The 14,268-nt window shown below is 42.7% G+C and overlaps 1 protein-coding gene across 3 annotated transcripts in view; it reads right to left on the bottom strand.

Moving 5' to 3' along the window:
- The window catches only part of TLE4 (TLE family member 4, transcriptional corepressor), a 101,173-nt gene extending 87,247 nt beyond the window's left edge, over positions 1–13,926 (bottom strand). For all 3 annotated transcript variants that reach the window (XM_027634730.1, XM_027634731.1, XM_027634732.1), the window contains exons 1-4: positions 12,880–13,926; positions 12,400–12,497; positions 11,210–11,273; positions 9,850–9,894 (exon numbers count right to left, since the gene is read on the bottom strand). In XM_027634730.1, the coding sequence (XP_027490531.1) occupies positions 9,850–9,894; positions 11,210–11,273; positions 12,400–12,497; positions 12,880–12,924 (252 nt within the window). In that variant the 5' untranslated portion in view covers positions 12,925–13,926. The remainder of the gene's footprint in view (positions 1–9,849; positions 9,895–11,209; positions 11,274–12,399; positions 12,498–12,879) is intronic.
- Positions 13,927–14,268: the final 342 nt, after the last annotated feature.

The raw sequence follows: 14,268 nt of genomic DNA, 5'->3' as shown, positions 1-14,268 counted from the left end.
CGAAATAGAACAGATAGGAACACTGACTTTTCTCTGCAGATCCACAGTGCTTCATGAAATATGAGTACTGAACTCTTGCCTCCTGTAGCAACCATAGAAAGGTGGTTTCCTCCTGCAGCTACCATAAAAATTCAGCAGTGACCCATATCCACCTCAAAGACAAAACCATGACACAGCTCAGCTCAGCTGCTGGCTCTCAAATGCCCATGGTGTCCATGCTGCCACTGGCTACTAAGGTGTTAAGCAGCTAAATGGTGGCTTGTCCACCTTACACCCAACATAAAATCTCCCAAAGTGTACAGGTAGCTGGTCAGAGACACTGCCAGAGCTACTGACAGAAACCTAGCCCTTCACAGCCCTCAGTGAAGCAGTTGTCATGAAAACACGTGGACAAGCACTGTCACAAGACTGCACCCTTCTCCAAGTCTAAGCTAGGCTGCACTATAGTTATTTCATCTCCCTTACACTTACTAATAGGAAAGCTTAATATGAAAACACCACTGTGTTTTCAAAAGAAGTTGAGAATAATTTCAGATATGAGGCATGGTTGAAAACTTCATATTCATCCCTGTGGAAGCATAGAAATGGGGAAAAGCAGCTGTCCAAGATAAAAAACTTTGCTCAATGATTGCTCCATTTTCCCCTGGTCTGAAAAAGCAAAATTTGAATCAAATGATAAATAGGAGAAATTGAGATTTTGCAAATTTGAGCATTTGCTGTCACTGCCACTGCAAGTACCACGACATTTTATTAAGTATTTGCAGAGAAGCATGTATTGGCCTTGCTGTGTTTTGATCTGTTTGATTGAGGGTTCAAAGTCAGAAAAGACAAGGGGATAGGACCTCATCTGCTCTCTGTCATAGTATACCTGCATCACTGGTTACATCTGTAACTGAAACCCAGGTGATGTCTTTAGCAGGAGCTTCATCACGCCCTCTACATGGTGCTACTCCAGAACTAACCACTCAGTCCTAGGGCAATCATTTCTTTCTGGGGTAAGCCTGAACATAGTTGGAGGGTTTTTTTTTGCTTTTGCAAATTCTTAAACAGTCAAGACACTAAAGGAAGCCAAGCACACAAGCAGACAGAGTACTACTACAAGAGAAGTTTACTGTCCTTAAGATGGAAGAAAGAGCACAATTTTTAAAAATTAAATGTTCTCAGTGATCATACACAACATGCACACAGTATACAACATATGCCAAACAAAATCTAGTGCCATTACCTATTGTTATGCAGATTCTTTATAGCATGAAGGGGACAAATTTTTACTTCTGCTCAACTGTGAGATGTTCTGTTGAGGTTTTTTAAGCAAGCAAAAAGAAAAGCACACATTCTCACTGCCAGTGTTTCACATCCCAAACATAACAGTGAAAAGATTTTCTGCTTTGAAGAATCTGAATTTCATCCAGTAAATGTCCAAAACCTCTGGCAGTAAAAGATTCTGCACAGAAACCATTTAAGCAGACCAAAAGAGAGAGGCCAAGTTAGAAGATATCTACTCAAAACTATGCCCTGTTACCTCTCCTTCTAACGCAAAAGAAGGATTGCCACCATCGTATCTGTGGCATCTTATGATATATAATGCAAAAAAACTACACATGTAATTTTATAGTTTAGTATTATTTTTTCTTAGCAGAGTACACGTCACACATTTTCTGAGAGCAGGAAATTATGACAAAAGTTGTCAGCTGTATCTCATACTCACCTCCATTGACTTTATCTTAAACGTTTTACTCTTTATTTGCAAAAATCAATTATGGAAGAAGACTGGAGAAAAAACTAAGTATGAGCCAAGCACAGTTTGACAGCTTAAAATTAGATGGTAAGTAAAAAGAGCTCCAAATTTATTACGTTTATCTCATGATTAATTTTCAGCCAGTCTCATGAAACTCAGTGACTGGCATGATTTAACATTTGGAGTTGGCAATACAGCATACCATACAACTACGTACCCATAAAGAGACCAATTCAAGCCTACTCTGGGGAGTATAAGTTTGACTTGCCTGACATTTGCACATTTAAGCGTCTCAGCCATAACACCGCAGCGTTCAATACCAGAGCATCATGTACCTGTCCTGGGCTAAGAAAGATGATTTCTTATGTCTAAATCCTATCCATATGGACAGAAAACACTATTTAGAGTTCTGTTTATTATTTGTGATATATTTCAGTTATATTTAAAAACTGTTATTTTTTAAAAAGTTATGAACACCCGCTTTTGACATTGTGCCAGTACACTTTCTGCTACACTGAATTATCAAGTTTGTACCACCACTAAGACAAACAGTATCAAAGGGAAAAAAATTAGAGAAGAAGTACTTCAAGGTAGAATCATAGAGTAGTTTGGATTGGAAGAGACCTTAAACTTCATCTAGTTCCACTCCCCCTGCCAAAGGCAGGAACATCTTCCAGTAGGTACCAGTGAAACTATAAAAATATCATCTTGAACCAAAACAAAACCTGTAAATATACAGATAAACAGAAAGACAAATAGGTATTCTTAAAACCACTTTATATTTTTGTATTTTAAAATAAAGATTAATTCTTAATGTGAATATTCAATTTCTTGCATATAATAGCATTTCCTGAGTGATGATAGGTTCAGCTTCAAGATATACTTTTGTCATCTGTTAGTTAATGTGTATCAGTTTATACATCCTGTTTTTTACATTATCATCTTTGCTGTGCTCCCACTGTATTTTGTAGCTAAACAGGTTTTCAGAAAGTCAGTGGCAAGATGTACTCAATCTGCAGACCACAGAAGTATTTTTGTAACAATTATAATTGCACTGTTCACAAACTGGCCCATGTTTGTGATAAACTCATTTCTCTGTTACATCCACAAATAGTACATGACGATTTTTCATTAAAGGAAAAAAAAAAAGACAGACCAAATTGATTAACTATGAATTCTTCACATTTGAGAGCCCTAATGTTAAACTTTGTTTGCCAGCTTTAGTGGACCAAGCCTACAGTACTCACTGTGACTGACCTGTGCGAGCACCCTCTTCACTTTTTGTAACATAGATCAAAATCAGAATCTTAAGGAGCTTACAATAGCAATTATTTCACATGTTTGAATCTTAATGTTTAAAGTTATTTCTGTTGCTGAGACAAGCACCCAGACACTTTCAAGTCAGCTTTATAATCACCTCTGCAGTCTTAATTCTACTTTTCTAATGTCTATTTTTTGCAGTGAAAAAGGTCCTCTAGGAAAACTGGTAATGAGATCAGCAATTTAGTGTATAACTAAAACCCGCACCATGATGCACATACAGGACCAAATTTACACAAATGCTGTAAAGCTTGGGCATCCCAGCATAGTAATACTTCACTTGGAAACCTATCTGCTAATTAATGTTTTTTTCCAATGCTGAATGACATCAGCACTTCCCCTAAAAGGAAGGCAAATCTCACCACAAAAAATGGTGCAAAAGCTATATACAAAATGGTGACACAGTTTCTCTCTCTTGGTGGGTAGTAAGTCCTGACTCTTCAGCAGGAGCCTTATGCCCAAGTCTTATTTTCAGCCATGCTGGGCAACCCAAAAAGTCAGTAGCGGTGCCAGGAAGGAGGGGAGCTTCTCGCTGCGAGGATACACATCACTTTTCCCTCTCCCTTCCCTCTCCCCCACCGCTGTCCAAAAAGGGCTCAGGGTTCTCACCCGAACACTCTTCCTTATTGAAAGTTTCTTTCATTAAAAAAAAAAAAAAAGCAAGAGTTTTTTATAAGGGAAACTGCTAGGAGACCATAACCACAGGGTCACCACTGGCCCCCTCTGTAATTACAAGTGGGCCTATAAACTAATACAATCAGTATTAACAGTCAGCATAAACAACACAGGCAGCATCATGGCAATTAGCACCTTTCAAAGACAGAAAAAATGCTTTTATGTTTAAGCACCGTAGAGCACAGCCTTTTGCCAGTAAAAACAGAGCATATGTCTTAATTTAAACATTTGCTCAGTATGTTTTGTGCTACTTCCTGTGTCTTAAGCATCTGTCTGAATTCCCTAAACAAGTGTGAGAAAACGACACTTTGCTGACGAATGGCAAAACCTGGTGATATGGAAGTTCATCTTGTATGCTATTCTGCAGTAGCAAGGGTAAAGGTTAATCCAACAATAACTCATGGAGTAGTGGCAACAACAAACTTCTCAGTAATTACCAGGACCTTTCCACAGAAAGGCTGCTCAACAGGTCTGAGGAAAAGAAAGCACAGAATCTTGTTTCAGAACTTAGCAGTTATTATCAAGTAAAAGATTTCTGGTTTAACTCCAGAATAATACATTTTCTAACTTTTCATAAGCTTCTAAGCTTTTCTGTTGGTTTCAGAGGCTAAATAACCTAAAATTGGGACAAACAAGCCTCAGTTGTCAAACTAATTTGATATTTTTTACATTTTGCGACTTTAATCGAAACACCACTTGTTTTTCTCTTCCTCTGTAATAGTCCTGTGTGAGCTGCAGTCTTCAAAATTTCACTTCTAATCTCTCTCATTTTGAAGTTTTCCAGTTCAGTTCTGATTACCCACTGCCTGTATCTCTATTAAATCTTTCCAACTGTTTACAACAGAGAACAAATTCAACCAGTATAATTTTAGTTCGCTCTCCAGCTATTTTTCAAACACAAGACCATATACACTCAACTGCTGAATGTGCTAAAGAAAATGTCCACACATGCATGCGTATAGATTCATGCCAAGCCCAGACCACTGCCAAAAAATAAAGAGGAAAAAGAAGAGTGCATTTTTGTGTTGCACAGGTAGCACGCACAAAACCACTTTTCTGTGATATATGCATTTTATCGCCATGAAGATAAGCAATGGTCAAAACTCTGCCCTAAATTAAACAAACTGGTTACCATCCTCACCCCTTTACCAAAATAATTTACTAATGCTTAAGAAGCAAGCAGGCTAAAGGCTAGGATGTCATTACAGCCCATATATTAACTCAGTCAGCAATAAATCTCCCCCTACTCTCCATACTACTTTCTTAAATAGCTCACTATAAAGCCCCAACCTAATTAAAAACAGCTTTCTCGGCAACAGTGGCCTTGATTTCACTTATTTACACATTAACTGCAGCCTCCATTTGGCCAATCCAGTCTATTCCCTGTACCATGCAGGGCTTTTTATCTGCCCTGGACAGCATTTTCTCCAGCAGATGAAGTAGATGCCGATTGATTTGCTGTCGAGCATGGTAAATTAATAGCAACAAATTGCTGAGGGCCCCATCTCGCTGCTCCACCATGCTTCGGCAGTTTTGCTTTATTTGCTCCATGATGGGCAGCAGTCAAGCCTCTTCAAGTCAATTTCTTCTCAACAACCTGCAATACTTTTCAATGGTGAAAATAGAGCTATTCCTTGTAAGACAGAAATCAATATCCTATTGCCCTTAGAAAATGCTTAACAAGCAGTATTGGCAATCCACTTGGTACTAGAGGGTATCAGATATAATGCAAATCCATACTGCTTCCCTCCTCGTAGTTATTACAGTTTGCTAAAAGGTTCCTAATGCCATTTATCATCATTTACTATCGACTACCGCAGCTATGATTATGACATCCTATCAGCTAGCAGAGCCCTTCCATTTCTATCCAATTAATATTTTAGCAGAACTCAAATGGTTGCTGACCAAGTCTTGTAATAAAATTTACATGGATTGGACTGATTTTTTTTTCCCTGTGATCTTAAAAAGTCATTTCATTTATTTTTTAATACCCAGTTTCTTGAAAGACTTAAATTTTCTTTCAAAAAATGCTGAAATCTGACATTCTAGCACGTGAATTAGTTCAAAGACGAAGGTCTAGCCAAAAAGCATGAATCAGAATTTATGTATTGACACCTTTAAAACACATAGTCAAAGGTGAATACTATATCTTATTTATGCTTTCCATTAGTTCCATTCACAAATATCTGTTGTCTGTAGCCAAATATGGACACTTATTTTAAGTGATGATTACAATTCTGATTTAAAACATTCAGCAAGCATATTTGATTACAGCAATTTAAATAAACTGTTTACCGTAACATTAAAAGTCTAATTTCAGAAATTAAACTAAATGACCACCACCAAGTACCAACAGTATATTAGAAACACAGAGCAATACATCAACTATTCATTCATAAACTACAGGCTGAGCCTCTTAAAAACAGATGTTAAAAAAGCAACTTAGTAAGAAAGGGGCATTTTTAGACACACTCAAACATTATTCTGGTATTGAAATTTAAAATTGTAGAGACATATCTGATCATACTCAACCCAAAATCCCTAACTCAATGCCTTTTTTTCTGGAATGTGTCCATTTTGAAGCTCTATTGATCCTAATACAGAATATCGAAAATCAGCTTAGCATTTTAGGCTATAACATCATATGTGACAGTTTACCCTACACTCATCTTTTAAAAAAAAAAATTACTAATTTTACCAGTCTAATGCTATTTACTCAGTTACCAAAATTTAAATTAATTATGTTCTCAAACATAATTGTTAAAAATTGGCAACATTATGCAGGCTTAATTAAGATTAAATCCAATTTACTAAATGTACTTTAATTGGTACTAATTACATTAGCTTTCCTTTCAGAATGACAAATTCCCCATAGGTTTCACTTTAATAGTCTTCTATCAAAATCAACACAGGATGACTGATGATGAGCATCACACAAGCAGTGGGAAAAGAGATGCTCTTCCCCCTCGCCCTGCCCCCAGACACACAAGCACACTCACGACCACTGCTTTCTGCACGTTTATCCTTCTATCAATTTGCTAAGTCACAGAGTCATGACTCCATCACACATCATTTTCTGTTCCACTGAAAAATTTCTCTAAAAATAAATACTCTGTGGCTAGGAGCAGCCAAGAAGAACAGAAGCTTTAACAGAAAAATACACAAAGGTTTCAAATATCAGGGCCACCAATTACTACAGTACTTCCAAGGACTCCAGGGAGTCCTGCTCTTGAACCCTTTGAGACGCAAATCTAATAAGTGAATAAGCCTAACCTGATCTTGAAAACTAGGCCCAATTACGCCGAAGGGCAACTTCACTGCATTATTGCCTGCTTTCCATTACAAGGGCATCAAGCAAGTACATCTGGAAAAGAACCTGAGAGGAACCAAGGCTGTCTGCCCAGAAAAACAAATAAAGACAGATATGCCTCTGTGCTAAACTGAAAAAAAAAAGAAAGAAAATATAATAAGTAGGTGGTTTGCAGGCTGTCTGTATTTCATAATGTGATAAACTGCCCTCAGGATTTTTTATGTGATTGAATTTAGAAAGATGGGGGGGAGGGAAGGGAGAAGGAAAAAAAAAAAGGGTGAACCACTCAATTTCAGCCGAGTTAAATTCAAAGATGGGAGAGGAAGAAAAGGGAATTTAAGGTGGTAGACTAAAAAATCTTTGCGCAGATCAAATGAAGCAATCAATGCTATCTATACAAATACCAAATTGCACCCTAATGCTGTGATAATAAAGCAAGATGGAAAATATTTTGCAGTTGCTGAGGCAAGAGGAGAAAGGAAAAACACAACGCTGTGGCAATAGAGGGGGAGACATGAAAGACGGGAAATTGGTATCAGATTTAAGAATGAGAAAAATTTTCTTAGCCGTAACTAATTTAAATCTACATCTGACAAAATATTTCAGTGTTTTGCACGAGAGTACAATAGTTAAAACTACTAATTTGAATAGACCGAATGCTGATGAAAAAAGATGTTCAATTAAAACTTAGTCCTTTGTAATCTCCACACTTAGTTGTCACTAAGTATTTAATTTCGGTATAGTATCACTGACGAGTCCATCATCACGATAGCTATATAAAATTTCTGAAGTAAAACATTTAGAAATTAAAAAGGCTTTTGCTGTGGGTTTTTTCCCTCGCTTAATACAATTTCATTACACATTGCCCTTGCAAGCTGATTTTTGTTGCACAGAATTTTGTGCAGTCAGTGTAAGTGCACCTACAACTAACCGCTGTAAAAACAGGGTATCTGGAAATATAAACAAGTTTGACTGCAATGCTTGCTTTCAAATGCCCGTAAGAATTTGCTACTTAGGTGGCCTGTAAAGACTCCAGTCTTTGTGAATTGTTTCCATATCTACAACTTTACTGAATGAGGGTTTGTTTGGTTCTGGGTTTGTTTTCCTTTTTTTTTAAATTGGGATTTCAAACAATCTGAATATTCTTCTAAGAACAGACCCAACATCTCTGAGAGTCAATCACCAGCCTTGCCGCCTGCATTCATTACATGAATCAGGTCCAAAAAGTCACCAGATACATAAAATCTGATCAGCCGCAATCACAGCCTTTTCCTGTCAACCATTTGTTAAACACATTTGTTGAGTCTTCATGGTACCTGTGAGAAGGACTCATAGGGGAATTCAAAAGGTCTACATATATGTCTGTAAAATAAGTTGTATGAACAAGGTCCCATAAGCTGCAAAATGCTTTGAGGCAGGAAATCCCACAGTCTTTGTATTTGTATGCCATCCAGCATAAATGACCGCAATAATTTCTGAAGCATTGGAATGCTGACAGAATACAAAATTTAATAAACAACATGAAAAAACTTTCGACTTCTATGTCTGCTTTCAATGGGACAAAAAAATCCTATTTTCACAACCCAGAGAAGTTCCAAATCCCTAACTCTGAAGAGAAACGCATACAAAACAATTTTAAGGTAGTCTTTCTTCCCCCATCCGACCATTTATTTCTGCAGATTACATTCCCCAGCAACCCCTGACAAAATGCTCAATCACTTGCTAAAATGAGTTGTCAATATTAAACTCTACAATATAAAAAGTTCCCTTACTGGAAAAGAGGTCAGATGTTTAATTTATTCTCCTCTAGAGAAGGCTGAAAAACACATACTGCTGAATAAGAAACTCTAATTTACACTACCATGCTCCAGCTGACTAATCTCTTGCTAATCTTGGCCTAAGTGCTACAGTTCAAGGCATAAAACCCATTGCAGCCTTCAAGTACCTAAAGGGAGCCTACAAGAGAGCTGTAGAGGGTCTTTGACATGTAAGGATAGGACAAAGGGGAATGGCTTCAAACTGAAAGAGGATAGGTTTAGTTTAAATGTTAGGAAGAAATTCTTTACTGTGAGGGTTGTGAGGCACTCGAAGGCTGAGCTCCACCCCTGGCAGCATTCAAGGCCAGGCTGGATGGGGCTTTGAGTAACCTGCTGTAGTGGATGTCCCTACCCATGGGGTAGGATGGAACCAGAATACATTTAAGGTCCCCTCCAACACAAACCAATCTATAATTCCATGCTAACACCCTTGCAGAAAGCTCATTTAACCTTTTGTGTTTGAGATGATAAGACACCGGTTTTGGACAAAAGTCCAAGTAAGCAGCCTGAGGGAAACACGAACATGGCTGTGAATCACATGCATTTGCAGCTCCAGCTTAAGTCAGCCTAGGTTAACCAAAAAGAACAGGCTTTTCCACATGCATTCCTTTTCCCAATACACACTCATGATGTAGTTATCTCTCAAAAAGTAATCCCCAAAGGTTTGAGGCCAGACAAAAATGAAGATACAACCAAAAACCCATCCCTACTCACATACACCCTCCCTGTGCAGTATAGGACCACCTGCATGTGCAAAATTTACATGTGGAAAAAAACCAAACAATGCACAACTGGCAACCCAGATCGTAACCTACGCAGTCTGTATTCCATACACGAGATGGAAGATTCAGGGGCAAGTAAAGAACAAAAAAAATTCCAATGCACTCAAGTATGCAATTAAAGCAAGTCACAGAGAATACACATCTCTGTTAAGACTGATGAGAGAAATTACACAGAGCATTCTATAACAGAATAAATTATCTACCTACCTGTTTATGCATCTCTATATTCAGCCCATAGGACATCTCGTAATACTAAGAAAAAAGAAAATTACTCTATTAGACTTTGCAATTCTGAAAACCATTCTGAAATTCACTTTGACTGAAACATCTGTACAAAGACACACAGACTTAAAAACACTTATTTGCCTTGAAGAGTTCCTGGAATTGGAAAGAGCGTATTTCAGAGTAAACTTTTTTTTTTTGCTTTATCTACAGTGCTTCATGTCAGATTTACAAAGAACAGCCACAAAACAAGGCAAAAGCAGACAGCGAAAATATCACAAAAACTAATCATAACCAGAGTCAAACATTAGAAGCAGAAAATGCTTATGATTTTATTCCCTAGCACACATAAAAGATGCCAAAAAAACACACAAAGTGCTTCAAGTGTATAAACATCTAAATCAGCAGTGTCTAACAGACCAATTATTCAATATTTTAAATTAAAAATGAACACAAAAAAACCCTGCAATTAAATTACAGGGATAAAAAAAACAATGAAAGTACGTCCTGTTGTGCCTGAGTACTGCGGCAAACTCTGTTCAGTGTGTTATGTTAATACCAAACAATCTCCAAGACTTAGGCGTATCGGGCATTAAAAAGACAACTGCGAGCCTTAACATTTGCTTGTGCTCATGGTTAAGATTTTTTCAAGGTTATTTAGTCTTTTTGTGAATACAAGACTAATACTTGTCGTGCATACAGAAAATGGCTAATCTTTCATAGATGTACAACAGAAGACATAGCAAGAGCTCCTCTGTAGTTATCAGGATCAATCACGCAATTATGTATTTAGCCATGCACGTTATTTAACCAAGCAGACCACAACCACTGAGGAAATCCCTTTCACAGCTGAGGTCCCAGACATTCTCAATGTAGTGAAACACTGACTCGGCTGCCTAAGTGCAACAGTTCTTCTAGGCAGTAGGCTTTGGATTTGTATACGTTCATGTACAATTTTGGTTTACGCCCATCACAGAAAAAAATATTATCCTGAACAAACCGTTTTAGAGAGATATGATCATTGAGAGAGGTCAGCAAAGTGAAAACATCATCCCCACATACACTACGGAAGTTGTATGTGGCTTTAAAGGGTCGACAAATAATTTGCTAGCCATTTGGAAGAAATGTCCTCAACTGCTTAAAAGCTGGTTTCACGCAGATACTAACCACTGCAAACAAGTTAGAAGACCCCAGAAACTAAGGACTTATAATGTAAGCACTGATGCAACCTCAACAACAGCAGCGCTACTACAATATTCCTGTTCGCCTCCAGCAATCAGAATGTATGTCAGTCTCAGTATACCAAGCTAACAGACATTTAGATTTTGTTATGCAGCTTGCTTACCATGACATAATGTCGCTGCATCTCTGTCTTCTCACTGGCCAGTTTTTCACATTCTAGCTTTAAACTGTTAAAGACATAAAAAGTAAAAATCACGGATACTTCATGACAGTAAACTGACATTCCCCCGAGCACAGGCTACTCCCCTTTTCACACATTTCTCCAATATAGAAATATAAATGTATATTCCAGCTCTTGCCTGGGATATCAGGGTAAGGGTTTGCAATTTTCCATTTTCAAGCAATACTGTGCAACTTCCTCATCTCCTAAAAGAACTGCATGCATATGTGTGCATACATAGGAGAGTATTTTTCTGACATTAAAAAACTGATCACCGACACGGGTTCACAGAAGAAGTATGCCTATCTCTAACAGTCAGTAGTTTGAGAAGCTACTAATGAAAACATAATTTAGGTTTCAGGTTTTTTATTTGAAAGAGTTTTAGAATTTCACTCGACCCACAGAAGAATCAAATGCATATCACCACTTCAAGAAGCAAAAAGTTGTGGATTTTAATTTTGCTTTTTGCTATTACTGGTGATAGAACTGCAAATAAAATACTGCAGGTAATTTAAGAATACCGTGGTAAACACTAACACCTCCACTGTTTACTTTGTTTTCAGAAGCCCGTTAAGCAATTCTGCCAAAAGCCACTTGTCACTTTGAGGACACAGCGCTGTTCCACCTAAGGATAATGAAACAGCTCGCCGCACCACTTCCAGGTTATCAGCACTTGACATGTCAATGAAAGGCGCGAGGGGGCCGAGCCAAGACAAGATGCGTGTCCTGAGCGGCATTTCGAAGAAAAGCAGAGGACGAGCCCAGCCAGCCACATATTTTTCTGTGAACACCCACCCACTCCCCGCAAGCAAAAGTGAATTTAAAAAAAAAAAAAAAAAAAGAAAAGGCGGGGGGAAGGGGGGAAAAAAACAACCACAAAACGGAAAGCGGGGAAAACAAGAAAATCCGCTCGCACCGCTCGGCTCGGGGCTCATGGGAGCCTTTTGCCCCGAGGGTTGGGAGAGGCGGCGGGATGCAGCGGGGCCGGCGGAGGAGCGCGCGGCTGGGTCCGCCCCGCTCCCGGGTTCCGCCAGGGAGTCCCGCGCCCCCGCCCCGCCGCCCCTCCGGGCAGCGGTGGGAAGAGCGGCGAGCGGAGAGATCGCGCGGGGCTCGGAGAAAGTAGGCAGCATTACCTGTGGTACTGAGCCTGCAAAAACTGAAACTCCTCCTTTATCCGATCGCAGGACTCTGAAATGGTGAATTTAAAGGGCTGCGCTGGCTGGTGAGGAGCCTGCAAGCAAGCAACAGCAGGTCTTTTAATCGCCCGCTCTCGTTCGGCCGCCACCTCCCGCCCGCCGCCGCCCCCCGCCGAGGGCCCCGCACCCGGGCTCTGCCGAGGCGCGATGCCCTAAGCGCCCCGCGATACTGCCCCGACGGGGCCGCCGGCGGTACAGGCCGCCGCCGGAGGAGGCGTCGCCCGTTTGGACCCCCGCACCGGCCGCTGCCGCGGGACGCGGGGCTGTCGGCGGGACCGCCGCGCACCGGACGAGGACAATTCGAACGAGCCAACCTCGACACGGGGCGGCGGCGCGGCGGACAACAATAAGAAAATGGCTACAACTCCGCTGTGCCCGCGTCGGAGCGCTGCCCGCGAGCCCGCCGCCGCCACTCACCGGGTGCCGGGTCTGTGGGTACATCTTGCTCAGGTCGCGGATCATCCACGCCGCTTCGGGGGGCGCTGGCGGCCGGAGCGGCAGGGATCAGGGCTGCAGGCGCGGCGGCGGAGACGGCGGGCAGGGACGCCCCGGCCCCGCCGCCCCGGGGCTGGCGGGGCACCGCCGGCAGCAGCGAGGCGCGGCGGCGACGGCGTCCGTGACGCTCGGGGGCTGCTGCCACATCCCCCGGGGGCGGTCAGCGGGCGGCGCCGGCCGGTTCTCCCGAGCGCCGCCGCCGCTCCGCGGGCTCCGAGCCCCGTGCGGCGGAGGGCGAAGTGGAGGAGGGCGGGGAAAGCCCCTACGCCAGCACCGGCGCGCGCTCCGCCAGAGATCCCCCCCGCCGGCAGTTTTCCTCCCCTCCTGAAAACTTTTACTGCTCCTGCCGGCGGCTCTCCCGGCGCCGGGCGGAGTGGGGCGCGGCGCCCCGGCGGGGCCTGCGGTTGCGGCGGGCGGGCGGGTGCTCCGCCGGGGCTGCGGGGGTGCCTGCGGTGCGGTGCCCTTTTGTGCGGCGGGCCGGTCCTCGCTGCTACCGCCCGGACAGCAACTCCCCCGCCAGCGCTGCTGGGCCGCTCTTTTCCTTTCTTTTTTAAATTAAAAAAAATAAAAATAGAATTAAGAAGAGCGAGAAGAATGAAAAATACGGTACGGTCCAGGCAGCTTTATTTATGTCTTTTTTTTTCTCTTTTTTCGCTCCTCGCCTTTCGAAACTCCGGGAAGTGGCAGAGGCGGCAGCGACGCGCGGAGCGGAGCCCCGTGCTCGGCTCGTCGGCGCGGTCCGGCCCTGCTCAGCCGTGTCCTGCCCAGCCTCACCCAGCCCTGGCCGGCGGTCCACGCCGCTCCGACCGCACGCTCTGCCGAGGTGACTCCTTTGACCAAATTTAGCAGCGGCTCGTCATTAACATTCTTATACATATTCACAGCAGCCGGAAGGCCGCCGCCGCAGGGTACTCTGGGAGTCGCAGTCCTCCCGGCAGCACCTCTACCCCCACACCACCGTGCCGGGTACTACTTCTCCCGCCAGGCATCGCGGCCCCGCCCACCGCCCACCCGCGCCCCGCCCCTGAAGGGCGGTGGCGGCGGCCAATGGGCGTTGGGCTCACGCTAATCGCCTCTCGGTATTAATACCCATCATTTCGCCGCTGACAAATAGGCGCACGAGCCCGCGGAGGGAGGCGGTCCCTAGCTGAGCCCCACGTGGGGCCGTGACGCCATGCGGGCTCGCAGCCAATCAGACGGCCCTCCGCGGCCTACCCGCCCCCGCTGGCCCACCGCCCGAGGCGGGGCCCGCAGACCAGCACCCTTCCGCGGCGCCGGCGCTCGAACAGAGGAAACATTTGTTCAGCCGTC

The sequence above is a fragment of the Corapipo altera genome, unplaced genomic scaffold, assembly GCF_003945725.1.
Source record: "Corapipo altera isolate COAL_440 unplaced genomic scaffold, ASM394572v1 61411, whole genome shotgun sequence".
Taxonomy (NCBI): domain Eukaryota; kingdom Metazoa; phylum Chordata; class Aves; order Passeriformes; family Pipridae; genus Corapipo; species Corapipo altera.
This window is presented reverse-complemented; position numbering and strand designations above follow the sequence as displayed.